Source organism: Xiphophorus hellerii, chromosome 1, assembly GCF_003331165.1.
Source record: "Xiphophorus hellerii strain 12219 chromosome 1, Xiphophorus_hellerii-4.1, whole genome shotgun sequence".
Taxonomy (NCBI): Eukaryota; Metazoa; Chordata; class Actinopteri; order Cyprinodontiformes; family Poeciliidae; genus Xiphophorus; species Xiphophorus hellerii.
The window spans coordinates 15,718,025-15,739,916 of record NC_045672.1 but is presented as its reverse complement, the minus strand read 5'-3'; the positions used below and the strand labels follow the sequence as shown (position 1 = coordinate 15,739,916).

The following is a 21,892-nucleotide window of genomic DNA, read 5'->3' as shown; positions in this document are numbered from 1 at the left end:
ATCTAAGTCAGTCCTAGCAAGGTGAATTTAGTTAAGTGGCCAGTGAGAGTATGTGAAGCAGTTGTGTGTAAAATATCTTGGACAGAAATGTCTGGGTTTTTTTTGCAGTTTTCTCATGTCACACAAGAGGGCAGTGTTGTTACTTTGATTTAGTCTCAGTGTTAAAACAAGAACCATAATATACTACACTGTTTATATACAGTTGTGATCAGGTCTGTGTTGAGCTAAATGTAAGACTGTGTAGTGATTGTTGGCTCCCCATTTCTAGTCTATTGTTTGCAATGAATGCTAAAACATAAGCAAAGTTACGTTACAGGATTTGATTTTTTTTTTCATAATTTTATTTTCTTAGATACAAAGGTGTTAACATAAGCAGTAAAAGGCTGTTCAGTGGTTTCATGACCTTTTCCTGCATTTTCTTCTCAAGCAGTCACAACTATTTTCCCTCATTAGGCACCACCGCTGTCAAACAGTGGAGATTGTGTGTGAGGTTGTGGGGTGCTTAAGGTTTGGGAGGGTGTCATAGTCCACCACTGAATAGGTTCTCTACTAATTACTGTGTGTGTGTGTGTGTGTGTGTGTGGTCGATAGAAGTCAAGGCTATTGATTATTTTAATCCTCCTATTTGTGAGTCTGTGATCCTCGTGGCTCTGCATTCGACAGGGGAATCACTAATGGGCCTCGGCGCAGCCCGTCTCAGACCTCTCCCCGTCCAATTAACTTTCAACTGGAATCTGCCAGGAGAGAAAGCCGTGGGCTGGGCCCAGGCTTGGTGTGCCTTCATCCTTCTTCGTTTTTCTTTTTTTTTTTTTTTTTTTTTTTTCTTTCCCGCTCAGAAACAACAGATTCTCCCAAATCCTTCACTTCAGGAATGACACCAATTCTACTCTAATTAGATTTTTTTTTTAAATGAAATTCCTATATATATATAAATATTTGAGCATTCTGCCTGATTTTAAGAGGATGATGTGGGTTAATTTCTCTATAAACACACAGATGAATCTGTGAGGCGTTGTGGATTTGACTCGGTTATTTGATGACAGGTGTGATTTAAATTTCATCGCATTGTTTAAACTGTTTTAAAAATGTAAAGGAATTTATTTCAGCAATACAAGGAATCAGTGCAAGACTTTACAAACGTAAATGTTACTGAATGATGTATTACTCAGAATTATCTGATGTTTCTTTTCCCTGTTAAAATTGTGGACTAATTGAACTAAATATGACTTTAAAAAAAAGTCATATTTTCTTTGAACTTTTTTGTATTGTTTTTCTTTTATTACAATAATAACCAAACTGGCCAATCAAAAACTCCCTCTTGGCTACAATAAATTAGTTAATTTAAAAATAAAAAAAAAAGCTGGCAAAAAGCTTAGCTGGCAGGTTAACAACCAAATAGAAAATAATGTCAACTTGAATATTTTAAAGAGACTTCTTATTTTTTGAGGCAGTTAAAAATGTCACTGTAATAGTTGCAAATACATTCGTTTTTTTTTCTGCATTACTTATTTATGATTTTTTTCAATGTATGCAGGGCTTAGTCACACAGTGAAGATGCTGAAGAAGAAATTTTGTGCTTGTGTACAAAAGAGAGTGAGACAAAAACACACATTTATAAATTAAATACAAAATTGTCAATGAACAAACCTGACAAAATATAATCCACTCCATGGTTTTATTCCTCCTGTGTTTTTTTCTTTCTTTCTTTTTTACAATAATTGTAATAAATTTCCAGGCTTATCGAACACTGAACCAATTTGTTTGTAAAATTGATCTCTATGTAGTGCTACCTTTAAAAAGTATCAATGGTCTGGACTTTGTTGATCCGGGGTGCACGACAGGCTGAGGCCTATAAAGCTGTGCTGATGTTTGGGTCTTAGATTGTATCCTGAGACGTATTGAAAATCCATTTTGCAGCAGCCAGAGGCCGTAGTCAGCTTCGATCTTTGCCCTCGGTTCATACAACTGTCCCGATCGACACTAGTGAGTCCAAATGGTCGCCTCGAATAAAACTGAGCTTGAGGACTGGAGGGTTGTGTGGCCATGTTGAATGTGCATGTCGGTGTTCTACGCTGATCTTTGCCAGGTTAAAAACAGCACGCAGAAACAGGTAGAGTTGGTACGGGTGTTTTAATAGCAATTGGTCACTCAACCTTCTAAATCCAGACTGCCCATCCCAAAGTTGGTGTGTTTACATGTAATGAAAGTAAAACAGTCATTGCAAATATCTGTAATGCCTGATACACTATTTAAAACACTGCACATGTGACTTTTATTCACTCATACAAATACTCTCACTCACATAATGTACTCAGCAAATAATTAAAAAAAAAAGATATTTACACAATACATGATATGTTCTTGGGGTTTTCCTTTTTGGTGCCACTCTAAAGTTTTTGAGACTCCTGATAAAGATGTAGCTATAGCAAAAAAAATAAATCATGTTTTAGCTCAGATAGGATTAACACATTTATATTGATTTGATAAAAACCCAAGTACAGTTAAGATTTTTTTTCACTTTCTTGAAATTCAGAAGTTTGGCACTTTCATCCTGACAGAGTCTGGTTTGAAGGCCCTCCAACACCTTTTCAGCTTTGTACACAAATCTTCTGTGTGTCTAAGATAAATGCTTCGTGATGGCCACTTCATAATTACTTTGGTGATTTGCACAGGATTATAGTACATTTTAAGATACCTGTTTGGATTCAGACTTAAATGTCTTGAGACACCGTTTCAATATTTTTTTACCTAATATTGTATCAATTTTATATTGAGTTCCTCCTGTCGTAAAACACAATGTGATGCTAAACCCCCATATGATGTTCTCTTTATGAACAAAATCTTTGTCCAAAGTATTGCCAAAAGCATAATGCAATATTTGTTTTTATTTCATCAGACCACAGGACACAGGTCTAAAAATATTGAGCCCTTTGACCCAATATGTAGACAAACAGAAATCTAATAGCTGTTTACATTGATTTTGGATTTATGACTTCTTCTTTTCTGAAGGGCTTTTCTGCCTTTATGAGTAACAGGCTCATTTTACACATAATCCGTCTCCTTTTTTAACTGTATCTTGACTCGATATTTGCACATTGTTTATACATGCGTATAACTCACCTGTGGAGGTACGTAAATATTTTCCAAATATCTTGGGAGATATGTTTTGAGTTTTTTCCCCTATATGTCACAGAGGTAGTGTTTCAAAAATAAATCCACAGGTTTGCTCGCATTTCAACTAGAGGTTTCCAATTAGCCTTGTTGATGCTTTCGGAACAATAACCTTTTCAACGTTCTTAAAGTGTTTACATGCATAGTAATTTTACTATAAACTTCTGAAATAGAAGGAAGTGATAATGAATCCTCTGAAAATCATTTCTCTAATCATTATGACATTCATTAAATAGACATTATTGTGGTAATCCTAACTGACCTAAAACACGAATAGCTTAGTCTGATTTAGACACTAGGAAAAATAGAGCTATGTGTCTTTTAACACACTGCTGTATGCAAATACATGATTTAAATGATATAAAATGTTATTATATTTGACTTTATTGCAAAAGCATAATTTCAGAGAGCCTTCTTTGTTCCAGTCTCAGTTGTCTTAAACCGTTAATTATTTTGGCAACTGAGTAGAAGCCATTTCTTGAATTTTCAGATTTATGAAGATGTTTTCTTTTCTTTCCTGCTTGGAGGAATCCCTAAGAGAAAAAGGTATGCAATGAGTTATGGTTATATACTTGGGGAAACAAGAATGTTTATGGATTACCAATTGAAGATCCTTTGCACTTTGAGAAATTTAAATGTAAAATACACATTAAATAAATACTTCATAAACATTTAATTTATAGAAATTGTAGCTCTAGTGATTTTCAAATGAAGAAGGATTTTTTTACCCACTAAATAAATTTAATCAAATTGATGGTTAGATTTTTTCAAAACAATTTCAGTATGAATGTATTGCTTCTGCGGTAAAAATGAATTTATTTTTGAAGTGTTTTGTACATCTTTACCAGCAGTGGAGGCAAATGTGAAGGACACTGTTTGTTGCTACATGTATGATTATGACAACATTTTTCTATCAGTTTTGTCTCATCTCAGATCCAATCTCAAAAGGATCTAATTTATTACAACAGAAGTGTAAGTCATTCTGGGTATGCTTTGCTGTGATGTGCTCCTAAGCAGATGCCGACCATAAAATCAGAAATTATTGAAATCAGGGATTATTAAATATGCATTCACCTCAAAGTTTCATTTTATCAACACCATTATTGCATTTCAACTATCCAACTTATGGTGTTTATTGTATCATCATTCTCACCATGTACGTTAATATAGATTACATTAAAATACTTTAGATATTTCTGAGCCTCGGTGTTAAATAGTTATTTTAAGTTGTCCTGTATATCCTGATATCTATATTTGCACAAAAAGTGTTCCAATAAATGCTGTTGCTGATTATCATTGGCTCAGTATCTCACCACTGGATTTAATTGTCACTCTATCAGATTTGTCGCGTTGCAATCCATTGTAATCTCACAACACGTCAATGTAGGTGTGTGCATGTGTGCTGGCTTACATGCATGTGTGTGGTTATTGTTGTATGTGCATTTATTTGCATCCATACTGTACATGTCCTTGTCAACCTCTTCTATGGTTCTGTTTTTTTTTTTTCTTCCTCTGAATGTAAATTTAGCTTCAGTCTGGGTAGATAAGGAAGCCAGAGAAGGTGCTGTACTTGTTCTGGTTTCCTCCGTGAACTTTCCCTCCGTCCAGCTGCACGCAAATCTCATCCCCGACGTCCAGATGCAGGATCACGCTGTTCGAGGCGTAGTCGTAATTCTGGTCCGCGTCTTGAGCGATGGCGCTTGCTCTTACCTGGTGGAGGACATGCACAGAGGCAGTTAGAGCAAAATGAACACTTGTAGCTGTCCTAGCGCTTCATTCGGTTCATTTCAGACTGCCTTTAAACCAATTACTGCAACCTTCAAACGAGAGCCTGACGAGTCCGACATCGCTTGCCCTAAAGACAGTTATGCGGATTGATGGGACTGTGACCTGTGACCTGACAGATGAGCACAGATACTCAATTGTGTATTGATTTCATTTGGATGGGATAAGACCTGTGGATGGACATGTGATTGGGTTCTGAGACAAGGTTGCTCACAGGGGGACAACAGGTTGTCTGTTGGGAAACAGCCTTGGCCAATAAACAGCATCACTATCCACATCAAATATTGACCTGTTGCTTATGATGCTGGACCAGCTCGATGGGCACGGTATTGAATGGGGTCGACAGTTTCACATTTGCATGCTCCGCGGGTTGGATCTTATTGACCAAGCAGCAGTGGATCTTTACTTGTTTGTTAACACATTTAATTGGGTTTACTCAGTGCAGAGACGCTAGAGCTTCAAGTAAGTTTCCGTTTAACAACAAACTCGTTTTGAATACATGTTATTTTATGCGTATTTTCTAAAAAATAAAGTCAGACATGCTATGCTGTTGTCAGGTGTCATATTTTTAAATATGTATGTAATTAATAGGCCATTGCTTGACTTATAGAGAACTAAATAAAACATTTATCATAGTTTTACTTAAGTAGTATGATTTAAGCAAAAATGCAGTTTCCAAATGACTGTTGTCTGTATTAAGGGAAAATAGATACCAAGGTTAGTAGAAAGCACTAACATTGTTAATTCATAAATTAACACTGATTAACCAAATATTTCTGAAAATCTGAGTTCAGTTTCAATAGCCAAACTCTGGGCTGCAAGACTGAAGCTGTCTGACAACTTAAAATATGCTAGAATATCTCAAATGCAACACAGATCCAGAAACTGAAGGGCAGAAAAAAAGCCATTGATAGTCTGGTTACCAACACATTTCTAATGTGAGATTCCAGCACACCACAGTGGGGTCAAATATCCACAAATTAAGGAAACATGGAACAGTGCTGAGCCTTCTCAGGTGTGGAGAGACTGTCAAATCTGGACTCAAGCAGGTCAATGTAACAGGGTGGAAACATCGGTGTAAAAACTGCATTTCGTAAATGTAAATTTTATAGCACAATTTTAATATTTCTGGTTTTATAATACTGTCTTGTCTGCACAAACAGTTATATGTGTGATGCTTTAGTTAGTCTTTCTGCATTCCCTTATTTTTTTCCCTCAAGTGGCCAGACATTTTTGTAATCTTTTAAAGTGGATCTTTAGACTCTTTCATGTTAATTGTGGTAATTTTTTGCTGAAATTTAAACATGAAACTTGACCGGGGCCATAGCTTCAGTAAAATATATCTGACCAACACTGATGCATGAGTAGAATTTAATCTTAAATTTTTAAGTGTTTTGCTTTACTATGCTTTTATTTTCTGATATAAATATGAAGAGAGGACTCGTTGTGTCTTGAATGGCTGTTCTCTTGTCTTTCCCATTTAATAAGTGAGAGTTTGAAAAATGAACCATTGTGTTGTGCCACATATACTGATTAACTCTAAAAAAAAAAAAAAGCTAAAGCATGAATTTAAAAATACATAGGGCACATTTTACCCGAAGGAAGTGTTAGGAGTGTCATAATCCCAGAGAAACAATGTGTCATTTCAGTTTAAAATATTTGCTTTCACAGTAACTTATTCCATTCGGTTTGATTAGATTTAATCCTTGAAATTGACAAGACATAGTCACCCTTCTAAAAATCAGAAATATCAATAACTTTGCTGTTGCATCTCCAATCATCAGACATATGTCAGCCATCAGTGGCCTTGTGTCTGGCTTTTTGTCCATTCTGGACAGGGAGCACTCAATCTATGTCAGCCGCCAGACAAGCTACGCACATCTCCATGACAGCCACAGAATATGATCTGCAATTCAACTACCGCCATGTCAGTCCAGTCACAGGGACTCCCCAACGAGTACATATCAATTTGAAAATAGTCAGTCACAGAGCAGCAAAGCCTGAATTACTGTAACTAAAAAATAAATGTGCTCCTTCCCCACTGCAGCAATTCATTTTTGTCCCTGTCTGGACGAGCTGCTCACCATTTATCAATCCTAAAGTTGTGCTTTATTGGCTGAACATAATCTGGGATCATTATGAAATATAAAATGAGATATGGGCTGCGGATGCTTCGTTCAACATACAGCGTGATGTTTACTGCTTCCCATCCATTTTAAATTATTTTAAAAAATGGAATCCCAGAAGTTACTCATTAAATAAACACCTGGCTTCCCAAGTTTATGCTTCTTTCCACAGAAGCAGAATAGATCATTTTAAACTATTTTCTCAGAACTGATGTTGTTTGGTGTGTAAGGTAAAACTAAAGCTTGCTGTTATGTTTTTTAAATTTACCTTTGATATCAATTAGGCATCAAATTGAAGAGGTCAAATTATAAAATGAATAGATCACTATTTAGTCCTGAATACTGTCAGGTAACTGAGCTGGTTTCACCTCTTTTCATCTGAGCTTCATCCTGTCTACTGAAGTGTGAAGGTTGGTGCTGACATTTAAGGACACTCAGCCGTCACACATTCTGGCAGTCGGTGGTAGTTCTTCAATATTGCCCAGGGCAAGAAACTCCTTCCACTACTGACCCACACAACATAACACCTTAAAAACAACTTTTTATTATGCAAGATTCTTATCAGAAGCATTATAGTCAATCAAAGTAACTTTAGGAATCTCTGATCAGTGTAGAATATCCAGTTGAAGTATGAACAGTCCAAGCATGTACCTTTGTAAGCTAGAGATGGTCAAATGCAGTTCAGACTCTTTAAAAAAAACAATAACTTCTTCACTCTCACACTGTTAATTCAACACTAAATCATAGTCTATGACTCAGATACCAACTTCAAAATTATTTACCACATATGAACATGTGCCTACCAAGGGCCAGTGTTAGTGTAGCTACATGCAAAAAAGATCTGGAAAAGTCAATAAAAGTAGAGTTTGTTCTAGCTTTGCTTCTGCCTTATGGTGCTCCCCAGGAAATGTTGCCATGGGCGTAAAGCAACATTGACTACATCACACATTGCCCAGTGGGCAGTTAATATGCTGCCTGCCGCACATAACTCCCTTGGTGTCTTCATTGTGTATAAATCAAGTTCAGTTAGTCCTGCAGGCTGAGGATAACTGGTGGCCTGACATCTATCATCATGAAATATCTTCACTCTTACACTGTGGTATGTGAGTGGTATGTTTGTATTGCACAAATATTTACGTAGAAAATGATGATTATTGATGCAGGAAATAGAGGCCGCATGCTGTCCATCACCAAATTTCCGTGTGGAAACACGTCTTGAGAACAAAAATATTTCTAGGGTATCCAGTCAGAGGAATTACATTACTGAAAAGTAACACTCGGCAGCATAGACATAGAGTTCATTTTGCACCACTTCCTTGACAATGTTAATGAAAAACACATTTTTGTAGAAAATAGATGTGAAAATCACTTTCGATTTAAAACTAAGAAGACTCCTGCATATTTACCTTATTAAGTGGAAGAATGCAATGTCCTACATTTCTTTGTCTTTTTTTCTTATTTTCTTGGTGTAGTAATAATTTTTTGTCAATTGTGAGCTACAACATGAGGGTATGAGTCACGCTTTCTTTGGAAAGGTTTTCTGTATTTAGTCAAGGTTAATGAATGGATGTGCCCAAGTCTGCTTTTGAGTAAAAGGTGCTGGATGTTGCGATGATATTTTAATTTAAAATCAAATAGAAAGCAAAGAGCACAGTTATCATTTGTCATTTTACAGTTTTAGGAAAATCTTCATCTTAAAAAATGTCAAACTGTCTCTCTGCATCAGCCGCATGTGCTGTTGCATGGCTTGCGATTTGGACAACAGTAACTTACTGCTTTTATAGAAAGTATCATCAGAGAATAGGTGGATGTTTGTTACTGCTGCAAGATTTGTGTTTCCATGAGACCATCCCCCAAACAACAACGCGAATACATATTCATCTGTAAAGGTTAAATTGTCCTGCTTGACACAAGTAGTGACAGTCAATATCACATTTGCATCTCAGGCTGCTTCTGACAGCGATCTGCTTGTTGTGACTTTTTATCGACAGCACGCATATGTCACCATGCTCATTATTTTGGCCCAACTCAAAGTAGATGTGCGAAGACCTTCGGCCCCACTAGGGCTTTCGGATTTTAATGATCTAAGAGTTGCTTTTTTTAATTACAATAATCAATATAATCTTCATCAATAAAGATGTTTCGCTTTTTTGAGCATACGTTAGACGAGTTGGTGTTGTAGCTGACTCTTCCTGTGTTTGAAGGAGTAACGCTGACCATCAATTAATGCAGCTACCAGACAGAGAGTCGTGTGGGAGATGTGCTGGGATTAGGACAGGAAGCCAACAGAGGAGACGGATACGGCTGGAAGAAGACTGATCCATGTGAACCAGGCAACACACGGCACTGATCCTGGAGCTGGAAGGGCTGTGAGCCATGAGGCAGGGGCCCCCAGGGCTTGCCTGTGGCTGTCTTTGTCTCCTCCTAGCCCTTTCATTACCGGGCCTCCTGTAAACACGCCTGGGAGGAGACGGCCACAGACGAAAGGAAGGAGAAAAGCAAGAGGGTGGAGGAGCGAGGAGCAGCTGCCGTGTTGTTTCCTCCACAAGCAGAGTCACTGCGCAAAACACAGACAGGGATAATAGACAAAGTAAAGCGGTGGAGGAAGGCGGAGGGAAAAATACGGGCCAGAAAGTTGATAAAGGGGGGCCTGGAGTAACAGACTGATCAAGCGAGGCTGTTTTTGTGAGACCAGGGAGATGTGGGGGTGTATGAAGTCTTGTTGTTATCCGTGGTGCTGGGCTCCACTGGTAATAAAACTGACAGGGTTCATTCGCAGTGATATACTGACCTCTTAAAGTGGAGACAATAGAAAAGTAGCCGTTAAACTTACCTAAGGGACCTGAGCACATAGCAGGAGTTTTGGGAAGAGGCTGCGGTGAGGTTGTGGAAATAGAATATTTATTAAATAGGCTTTGCCTCTCCACTGGGAGCCCTGGGATTACAAGGTGACAAGCGATTTAGGACCCTGAACCGTGCCTGGGATTGCTGTTACCTGCCATTCAGTAACATATAGGTCTGCGACTTTTATCTCACTATTATCTTAGGAAAAAATCTCCCTTACTTTTCATAATACTTATGCATTTCAATAAATTTAAATATCTTTAAAAAGTAAATTAATTTCACCCATTTCATGAAAAAGGATATATTATTCTGAGTCAGATGTTTAGCTTTGTCAGTTTTGATGATGAAGCCTTCCACCTAATGGAAACCCAACTTTCAGTTTCTCAGAGCTATTTGTACCATAAGAGCAATAAAATTTATATTAATACAGAAATCTTGGCCTACTGATAGGTATGTCCATGCACTTTCCATAACATGTAAAGTGCAGGGGGGCAGGGATCCTTTTGTATTAATTATTGTATCAACGTAGGGTGGCACAGAGGTGACCAGGCTCACTGGTTCTGCTGAGTTGTTTAGGAAGCCTGGATGCTTTTATAGAAGCTTTCAGCTTATCTACATGGCTGCATCTGATGTCCTTCATCTTCCTTCTGATAATAATTTATAGATTCTCAGTGGAGTTTAGCTCAGTGAAGTTCCCTGGCCAATTAAGCACCCTGATAACATGGTCACTGAGACAGAAACTTATACTTTTAACAGTGTGAGCAGGTACTAAGTCCTGCTGGAAAATGAAGTCAGCATCTTTAAAGGAGAATAAAGTGCTCTAATAATTTTGTGGTGGACATATTCATCGACTTATAATACACAGTCAAAGAACAGCTACTGATGATGTAGCACCTCAAGCCATCCCTGACTGTAAAACTTACACACTGGACTTCAAGCAACTTGGTTTCTCTCCCTCTCCACTCTTCCGCCATAATCTGAGCCATAATTTTCAAATAACTGAAATAATTAACTCTCTTCTTAATGAGGACTTTGGTCCATTAAGCAGCCATCAAGTGTTTCTTTTCTCCTTGCCCTGGATAAGATGCTTCAGGTGTAAACCAGAGAAAAACTTTAGGTTAAGGAATAAAACAGTTTGATGTTTTTGATGTGTCAGTGTGTGGTGGCTCTTAAAGCTTCACTCCAAAACAATTCATGCCTCATAAATCTCTTTCAGACTCTCCAATGAGATTTGATTCACAATCCCCTCAAAGCAAAAGTTATCCCTCTTAATTGTGTGCTGTGTCCTACCACAGTTTGTCCTTCCACTTCATTTTTCATCAACATGTTCGGACAGAGCCCTTTTGTGTCAGTCTTTTCTATGTTTAAATCCAACATTGCAATATGGTTGATATTAATATTTTATTAATCCGTACTGCTTGCCTTCACCCTAGTTTGTCCTCCCTGTGCTCCCTCTCCCATCATCCTAACCTTAGCAGCAAACAACCTTATTAGTTGTGCGTATGGACACCAAGGGGCCACATACTGTATCTGTAATTAAAAAAATTTATTTATAATCTCTTGGACAATGACATCCAAGCAGTCTTTTGAGATTGTGACATTGCAAACACTGATATTGCAATTACAATAGCAATTTGTTGTATTGTGCAGATGTAGATGTTAGTTTTAATTGGTCAGAGGCCATAATCGTAAAAGTAACCAAAATGAACCATTGAAATATATCACTCTGTATGTAACAAATGTACTTATATTTTACTTTTTGAAATGAATTGCTAAAATATTTTTACTTTATTAAGATGCACCTGTATATGAACTAAAAAGACAGCATTTGTCTTGTCACAGTTCTTCTCTGTATCTCACACTCTGTCTGTTTTGAGTCTAATTATATTCCACCTGCAGCCTAACTATGTCTCCTTACTGGGGAAAGTTAATCCAGGTACCGGTCATTACAGCAAGTGATGACATTTTAACATTACCGTGTGAAATAACTTGACCTTTACCAGGGCTATTAAAAGAGACCTGTGACAGCTGAAAAAAAACATGGGCGAGATTAAATGAGAGCAGAGCCGGTGTCTATTTGTCTACATAGCATCTTGCCTTGAGAGTGTTTAACATAGATATTCAGAGGTGAGTTTTATTATTATAAATAACTGGATTAGCAGCTCAGCTAATGAGGAGAGTGTGGGATGTGCAGTTGAGAAGGTACACATGACTTATTATCGTCTCCTCATGCCTCAAGAAGCATGCCAACACGATCACATACTGTCTTAATAACATCTGGTACTAACCTGGAATATTAAGTCATTTACAAGTCATATATCAAGACAGGATATTAGGAGCAGAGTAATTAAACACATTTATATCATCAGTTGGGCCAATGAGAAATACTTAGGGCTATTCATTTGGAGAAAGATGAAATCCATATCGAGCCATTAGATGTCCTAATGAAACACACCCATCTATCATCTTCGGCCTCTTTGTCTATAGCTGAGCAGAGAACATACAGGGTTGTTAATACGCCCAACGAGAACAGGATGTTTCTGTCAATCAGACGCTCACAGGTCAATTACAAACATGGAAGCGGTTGAAGATTTCCCCCTTCGACCAGAAATCCCCTGGCCCTGAAGCAATGTTGTGGTGCAGTGATTTGTGGAGGTTACATCGAGCAGGTTGGTCTTACATGGTGAGAGGGGGAGCAACTTGATACTGGATCTATAGGGAACCAAACGAAAGAAGCGCAACGGTTCCTAACAGTACAAGTATCCGCACAAAATCACAACTTAAATGTCATGAGCATGGGATGTGGTTAACAGGGGGTTGGCACAGGTAGTGGCAGTGTTTTATGTAAGTCATATGGCATTCTGCACAGGGCGCCACACCATGTGGGGCACCACAACATACATAGAAAAACTTTATTATGTCTCTTATGCAACAAATTGGTTTCCTAAGACTGATTAGATTATCCAGAGTTCAAATAAATAAAAAATACTGCAGTCTATCAAGTGTGTGGTTATGCTAATGTAGGTGTTTAGTGCTGAACTTACAGTGTATTTGTTTTTCTTTTTATTATTCTGGGCTACATTTGAAATACTAATAGGGTTAATCTTTACCAGACCTTGGCTGGATTATTTAATAATGAATAAAGATTTGTTTAAACAGAATGTAAGAATTATGAAACCTGTGCTGCATAGGTGAGAAAACATACATTTGTATTTTCATTGCTTCCTTAGCATTAAGATCACAAAAAATTATGACAAGCATCAAGAATCACATCATATCAACCAGTATAACCAGAACTGGTTTACTCTAACGGATCCACCAGATCCTCCAGACCTGCAGGCTGCCACACATCTTACCGTGTTAAGCTCTTAAAATTATGAAATATGTGAGTACTTTTTTTTTAAAATCAGTTTTAGCTTTTTATCTATTTGAATTTTGTATTATTCATCAATTGAATAATTTTTGCGCTAATATCTGATGCCAGAGAAAATAATTTTGATTTGATTTGAAAGTGATTTAAATTCATTTTCAGAAGAGACTAAGAAACACAGAGCTACTCCTCTCACACATGTAGAGACTTTAGAAAATAACTTTCTTCTCCCCCGCCTATTTTTTTATTTTTTTGGTCAACCTTGATCACTTGTCAAGCCGCTATGTGTTGAGTGGGTGTTCATCGGTCATCCTGCCTGATCTCAACCTGGCCTTCAACACACACCTCCCAAATGCCTCGTCTACCAGCCCACTGTCTCCAAACCTCCATTAAGTCATCTATCGTCCTCCGCCCCGCCCATGGTCATCAGCCCACGTCGGCACGTCCTCATTGTGGCAGAAAATATTCAGGATAAACTTGGGAACTCAACGGAGCACTGAATAAAAATGACCCAACCTGCTAAACGTGCAAATATTTAACAACACAGGTAGAAAATGCAAATCGCCAAATTGTGCCGTGGGTGATCCTTTGAAAGGCACAGCAAGAGACAATATCCAATAAAGCTGGAGCACCTACGGCAACGGTTAAAACAAGTCTCTTTGATTCTGTGGTCAGGAATGCAACCTGTCAAACACACGCCCCATTTACTAAGCCCAAGCCACCGACTGGCCTCGGGCATCGTACCCTGACTGCCTGTGGGCTTTAAACATGATCATGCATTCTGCAGAATTTCATCTGCACTCCATATTCATCCAGCTGCAGTTATACTTGGGTCTGTCCCCGTTAAGAGTGCACTCTATTTAGCAGAAGTGTTTAAAGAAGCCACCCGATGGTTGTCACGAGGACCTGGGTAAGGTTAAATAATTGAGCTGAGCGAAAGATAATTAATGGAGAATCAATGAACAAGAGAGGATGAGGTTAGGGAAGGAAGGTACAGCTGCCGTTTGAGGGAGGGGGCGTCTAATCCAAGATGAATGAATTATTTAGCAAACTAAAATGACTTGAATGACAATGCGGCGTATTAGACGGGAAGCCCTTAAATGCACCTTCATGTCTGTGGTCAAATAAACTTCCACAATCAAGAACCGAGGGTTGCTCTTGCACATTTTAGTCCGTAGGTACATCAGGTGATGCCCATTGCAACTCATGTCTGCAAAGTAAGGTCTGAGCAAAAATTAATTATATTTAGAGTCCTTGATGGATGAATGAATGTACAAAAAACATCAACAGGAAGAATGTTTCTTGAATCTGGACTTCTCAGATGAAATCCCTGTGATCTCCACTCCTCTCCTTCCCAGCACCACCTCTGTCTTTAATTAGTGTCTGGGGAACGAGGCAGTGGATGAGTGGACTGTCGATATTAAATTAATTATTTCCTTAGCCGAGGTGCAAACTCGACTGTCCACATTCTGACAGACATGTCTCCGGTGCTCTTTTGCACTTGTGTTTAGGTGATAATCAAGCTTCTGTGTGGGATTCTCACTAATTAGACTGTTCTTTTTTGCCTGCATTCTGCCACTTGTCATTTAGCCAAGGCACATGGGGGAATGCAAATATGTGAAGGCTGAGATTTTAAGGCCGTATAGCATGTCCTCCCCCTTAATGAGGAGAAGGGTTGCCGTTTCATTCTTTGCTTGTCATGTTGCCACTTGCTAAGTGGATTGTGCTCTGAATCTGAAAAGCTCAATGTTGCAGAGGTGAATATGAGATGGGACATCAACAGTGAAAAAAAGATATCTGCGGTGTGTTCCTGTGTGGCATTTACATACAGACTAAGCCTCTGCTTAACACACATACACTCACGCACACGCCCACACACTTTTACTAACCAGTCCATTCTTCTTCAGGTCTGCCCACATGCTAGTCCCATCACCACCTCTCATTAGTACATGGTAGGTGAAAAAATAGATGCCAGGCAGAGGGCAGGTGAACTTGCCGGTGCTGGGCTCATAGTAGTTGCCCACATTGGTCACCACATCATCAAACTTTAGTATTTCACTGCCCTCGTGCTGCTTGCGTAGCCCTGCGTAAAAGGCGATTTTAGGGGTGTAGATTGAGGGAGAATACCCCCCAGGACCAGGACCAGGGGGTCCCTGTGGCCCCGGTTTCCCCGGCACCCCCGGGGGTCCGCGCTCCCCGGGAGGACCCGGATTCCCAGGAGGCCCTCGAAGTCCAGACCTAATCTTCTTTCCAGAGTATTCCTGTGGGGGTGGAGACACAGCTATGAGCTCCTGACCAGGCTGAGAGGTAGCGTACGGATCACACACCATCCTGCAGCTTCCAAGCATTTCATATCGGCTCCCTGTAGCCCCAGCACTGCCACCTTTGGTTGTGTGAACAAGCAGAGGAATAGCCACCAACAGTATCAGAACCATGGCCACGCCAACAGCAGCTACAATCACGCGTTTCCTGCGACTGAGCCGAGAAGCTGCCAGTGTGAGGAAGTCCTCCTCCCCCTTGGCTGGAATAGTGCCGGCCAGGATGAAATCTCTCCAGAAACCAGTTTGGAATGAAAAGGTGCGAAAAGATGTTAGGGGGGGATAAAGGTCAGGGTTATTAGAGCATCGGTTGGCCAAGTATTAGAGAAAACCTATAATGGCACACGGCCAGGAAGAATAAAAAATACATCTGGGAAGATCCAATTAGAGTTAAAAAAAATGTCCAGTAGTCTCACATCAAGATCTTTTTAACAAATGAATCCCAAAAGGTTCTTAAGGTTTATGACGACTCACTAATAAATCTCACAATTTGTCTTGTTGTCCCACACTATTACAAAACACGGGATTGTTTGAGGAGATTCACAGTAGCAACAGTTTGTCCCCGAAAGTCCACTCAACAAAAGGGAAGCAACAAAATGATTGGTTGTGTCAGATGAAGAACAATTGACCAGTTTTGTTTTTTTTTCCAAATATAGATGTCCTTTGAGGTTTCTCTTAAAAGATTCCACAGCGCTTCATGTAGATGTCTTACTTAATGCCATAGCCGAGACGGAAAAAGGTCACCAGATATTTCTCCAGACACGATCATCTGTGGACAGCTCACTGTTTTCTCTCTGAAATGATTTAATTTGGTTTTCTTGATTCAACACATTGTGGTGAAGTAGATTCTTCTTCTGTCTATGTCTGGATCTGAAAAGAATTATATAAAAAAAAGAAATAAAACACTTATTGATTTGATTGTTTTCAGACAAATTTACAGGTGATATAAATAATTTAAATCAAATGTTTCTCGAAAAGATGCAACGTGTCTATTTTTATTATTTTTAAAGCGTAAACTTGTTATTAAAGTGTTCGATTTTCAATCGGCATGCTGCTAGAGTTACATCTGCGAAACAAAGCAAATACTTCAACTAATTAAACTTGAAGGCAAATATCTAATTAGTTTTTCTCACCTGTCTCACCAAACGACCCCTGGAGCGCCAGAACGAAAAGCTGTGGAGCCACGGTGCGCAGGAGTTTCCCTGTAAGTGACACCAGTTTCCAAATCAGAGCGCAATTTTCTTTTTTCTTTCTTCACAAACAAATTATAAAGTCCAAAAAACCCGGTGACGTCTGGGGCAGTTAAGCAGACAAAATGCCCGTGGGGACGCGTTTCCAAGTGTGGAGCGCACGGCCGCCTGACGCTCCCGTCCACGCTGTGTCCGTCCACTGTATCGCTGTTCGAGGCGTTTGGTCCAGCAGCAGTCCTGGTCTACACCTGTTAGATCTCTCCTCCTCACCCCTCCCCTGTCTCTGTCTCGCTCTATTATATCAGCATCTAGATTTACCCCTTTCTAGTCCGAGTCAGATTTATCAAAAAAAAAAAAAAAAAAAAAAAACTTTATATAAAGCTTGAAGTATGTATTTTCTGTTCCTCTATAATTTTTCATATGCTTATTTTTGAGCCAATTTGTCTGTAAACTAATTACTCAAACTGTGAACTGATGCTGTGTTGTTTGCCCGATTTTTATTATTATTATTTTTTTTTACCTGTCAGAGGGAAACTTCTCTGTGAGCAAAAAAATGTTTGATACTGTGCTGCCAAACGAAGGCGGATGTTTTCATCTTTTCTGCACCGGGCAAAGGGAAGACATGGGATGGTGGCTGAGTAAAAGCTGCCTCTGCGTGATGTGTGAGGAATGGAGAGGAGACGCTAAATGGTCCCCAGACTATTGTCTGTGTGTGTGACTCGCATCCCACTATGAGGGGCCGTTTAGGACAAAATTTACGTTTTGTCTCTCACACACTACCAAAAACTCTCGCATACTCCAAAAAAGTAGCCACGCACACTCCAAAAAATTACGTTTTGTCTCTCACACACTACCAAAAACTCTCGCATACTCCAAAAAAGTAGCCACGCACACTCCAAAAAATTACGTTTTGTCTCTCACACACTACCAAAAACTCTCGCATACTCCAAAAAAATAGCCTCGCACACTCCAAAAAATTACGTTTTGTCCCTCACACACTACCAAAAACTCACGCATACTCCAAAAAAATAGCCTCGCATACTCAAAAAATTACGTTTTGTCTCTCACACACTACCAAAAACTCTCGCATACTCAAAAAAATTACATTTTGTCTCTCACACACTACCAAAAACTCACGCATACTCAAAAAAATAGCCACGCACACTCAAAAATTACTCACGCACATTCAAAAAATACTCAAATTGCGTATACACACACTACTAAAATGTCACACACACACACACAAACGTTAACTTTCTCGCTCACATACACTACTATCAGCTCGCTCACATACACTGTACTAACAGCTCGCACATTCACAAACGTTAACTTTCTCGCTCACATACACTACTACCAGCTCGCGCACATACACACAAACGTTAACTTTCTCGCACACATACACTGCTAACAGCTCGCACACACACAGACGTTTATCTCTCACATACACAAGACTAAAGTTGAACACACACACAGTACTAAGACTCGTTTTATGTATGTGTGAGAGCGAGACTTTTTATGAATGTGTGAGAGCGACACTCTTTATGAATGTGTGAGAGCGAGAATCTTTTTGAATGTGTGAGAGTTGTCACGGAAGAGGCGGGGCATAATTTTTGGATCAAACTGCGCATGCGTAGATCCTAAACTATAAGTTTCGATTGTTGACTCACTGTATGTTCTATTACTTAGTATATTTGTGCTTTTAAATATATATAGAACGTTTAACTTTCTTGTAGATTAAATGTGCTATAGAAATAAATGAATCTGATTGATTGATTAAAAATAGCAAAATTGCTGTAGTACAATCTGTCCACTGGGAATTTTGCTATTTTTAATCAATCAATCAGATTCATTTATTTCTATAGCACATTTAATCTACAAGAAAGTTAAACGTTCTATATATATTTAAAAGCACAAATATACTAAGTAATAGAACATACAGTGAGTCAACAATCGAAACTTATAGTTTAGGATCTACGCATGCGCAGTTTGATCCAAAAATTATGCCCCGCCTCTTCCGTGACAACTCTCACACATTCAAAAAGAGTGTCGCTCTCACACATTCAAAAAGATTCTCGCTCTCACACATTCATAAAGAGTGTCGCTCTCACACATTCATAAAAAGTCTCGCTCTCACACATACATAAAACGAGTCTTAGTACTGTGTGTGTGTTCAACTTTAGTCTTGTGTATGTGAGAGATAAACGTCTGTGTGTGTGCGAGCTGTTAGCAGTGTATGTGTGCGAGAAAGTTAACGTTTGTGTGTATGTGCGCGAGCTGGTAGTAGTGTATGTGAGCGAGAAAGTTAACGTTTGTGAATGTGCGAGCTGTTAGTAGTGTATGTGTGCGAGAAAGTTAACGTTTGTGTGTATGTGAGCGAGCTGATAGTAGTGTATGTGAGCGAGAAAGTTAACGTTTGTGTGTGTGTGTGTGACATTTTAGTAGTGTGTGTATACGCAATTTGAGTATTTTTTGAATGTGCGTGAGTAATTTTTGAGTGTGCGTGGCTATTTTTTTGAGTATGCGTGAGTTTTTGGTAGTGTGTGAGAGACAAAATGTAATTTTTTTGAGTATGCGTGAGTTTTTGGTAGTGTGTGAGGGACAAAACGTAATTTTTTGGAGTGTGCGTGGCTACTTTTTTGGAGTATGCGAGAGTTTTTGGTAGTGTGTGAGAGACAAAACGTAATTTTTTGGAGTGTGCGTGGCTACTTTTTTGGAGTATGCGAGAGTTTTTGGTAGTGTGTGAGAGACAAAACGTAATTTTTTGGAGTGTGCGTGGCTACTTTTTTGGAGTATGCGAGAGTTTTTGGTAGTGTGTGAGAGACAAAACGTAAATTTTGTCCTAAACGGCCCCTCATATCCCACAGCTATACAGCCTCATTAGTGAGACACCCTGCCCCAGACAATATGCCCCCCGCCCCCCTTTACCCAAAATCTTAAACTGGTGGTGCCTGCACACTGAAGTAAACAAACAGACGTGCGCACTGACTTGTGTGGACTGAACGGACAAAAGAGTTTGAACACCATTAGTTGTCAAAGATCATGTTTTGGTTTCATGTGGAATGTTTCCCTGCAGTTAGAGCAACATTTCATAATGAGAGAACAAACGGAAAAAAAAAAAAAAAAGCTTCACTGATGCGTGGCTCCTGATCATGATAAGCCAAACTATTAACATGCACTTGGAGCACATTATTCTGCTACTAACAGAAGCTTTATGTGGTTAATTCATCATTATATTTTATTAACAGGGACTCTATGACAGATGAATTAACACAGTTATGCTCAGTGAATTTTAGTTACCGTAAACTGTATATCTAGGAATAATTAGCTTTTTCTACTATTTTTAGTTTCAGCCAATCATAGGGAAAATATGTTTTTGTTTTAAGCCTAAAGATGTGTCTAAGTAAAACGGGGCTTTCCATCCATCCATCCATCCATCCATCCATCCATCCATCCATCCATCCATCCATCCATCCTTTTATTGTCCCAAATTGGAGAAATTCAGGTTTACAAGCAAGACATTATAGATAAATACTGTTTATTTAGTGTAAAATATTATTTTACACTAAATGATATTTAGTATTTTGTGTAAAATACACTAAATACATTAATTTTACTAATTTTTTACTAATGTGCTAATTTAGTGTAATTTACTAGTAATTTACTAAGAAGTACAGTAAATTAGTGTAAAATAATTATTTTACACTAAATGGTATTTAGTATTTATTTTACACTTAATATTTAGTATTTAGTGTAAAAGACATTTGCACTACACTAAAAATATTTTAGTGTAAAATACAAAAATTTGTACACTAAATACACTAATTTAGTGTAAATTTTTTGTATTTTACATTAAATATTTTTAGTGTAGAAGTATTTCTTACTTTTACATTAAAAGTAAGAAATATGATAACAGACAAATCAGAATAAGAGATTGCACAGAAAAAGCAGATGTACAAAAAATAAAAATAATAGTGCAGTTATTAAAAATAGCATACTTTGTTTAACTGTGAGGCGTTCTGCTGGAGGTTGTCTATTGCTTTATCAATTTTCATGCATATTTACGTAGATTTCTGGGTATAAAATTGGTAATTTTAACTGCAATGAGATAGTAAAATAAATATTTAATTTGTGACAAATTTGGATGATAATTTCACTCAAACTGGTTTAATTACTCAAATAAATTACTTTGGTTTATTTATTTGTTTGTTTATTTTGGATCCCCATTAGAGATTGATGTAGCAATGGCCACTCTTCCTGGGGTCCATGTCATAAAAAAAAAACATTTATTATCAAAACAGTTACACACACTTAACATAGTATTATAAACATAACATATGAATTCATAAATGCACAATTATAACACTCAATATGAAAAAATAACTAATTTAAATTAGAAGCATAACATATTTTCCACTATTATAACACTACTTAATACAATAATTAAGCAGGGAAAACACAAGGACAAACGCTCTGCATGTATTTACAAAATGAGTCTAGGACAATCTTGCTCATAACACATTTAAAACCTACATATTTGATCAATTACCATTTAATTAAGGTATGGTGTTCAGACGCATGAACAGTTACCAGTTTGAGAATTAACCACAGCTGTAAACTACATTTGAAATTATGATTGATTAAAAATTAATAGTCATTATTAATTTAAGTTCCAAAATACTTTAGTGATCCCACAAGAAAATTACATTTTGCTGTAACTTATATCATCCAAGTTTCTTCAAGCAGTTGTAGACGCTGATTGCTGTGCAGGAAGCCATGTAGCAGTCTGTATTACAGCGGTTCTATTAAAGCTTCTGGCAGAAGACACTGTTTTTGTGTGACAGTCTCGTGATAGGGATGCTCAGGATGTCTGTAATGTTCTCTATTTTATGACTGATTTGCACCATAATCTCTAGATCTCCCAGAATAGCCCTCAGAACCAGCCTTTGGCTCTGATGCTGCTACCTCAGCAGATGATGGCAGAAGACAGTTTACTCTCCACGACAAACGTATAGAAGCCTTGTAGCATCTTGCTGCAAACAATGAAGGGCTTAATCATGTTGCGTCAATTCAAATTAAAGCTTTCTAACT

The 21,892-nt window shown here is 38.2% G+C and overlaps 1 protein-coding gene across 1 annotated transcript; it reads right to left on the bottom strand.

Moving 5' to 3' along the window:
* Positions 1 to 2,113: 2,113 nt before the first annotated feature.
* On the bottom strand, positions 2,114 to 17,148 carry c1ql4a (complement component 1, q subcomponent-like 4). Its single transcript, XM_032574261.1, has 3 exons — positions 16,748 to 17,148; positions 15,186 to 16,484; positions 2,114 to 4,881 (listed from the first exon to the last, which is right to left on the bottom strand). Exons 2-3 carry the CDS (start codon positions 15,729 to 15,731, stop codon positions 4,702 to 4,704), a joined length of 726 nt encoding a protein of 241 aa, XP_032430152.1. The 5' UTR covers positions 15,732 to 16,484; positions 16,748 to 17,148; the 3' UTR covers positions 2,114 to 4,701.
* Between the last annotated feature and the right edge of the window lie 4,744 nt (positions 17,149 to 21,892).

Coding starts and splice junctions, on each gene's coding strand:
- c1ql4a (XM_032574261.1), bottom strand. CDS start 15,731: ATGGTTCTGATACTGTTGGTGGCTATTCCTCTGCTTGTTCACACAACC. Junction 4,882..15,185: donor ACCTGAAGAAGAATGGACTG/GTTAGTAAAAGT, acceptor GTCCTCCACCAG/GTAAGAGCAAGCGCCATCGC.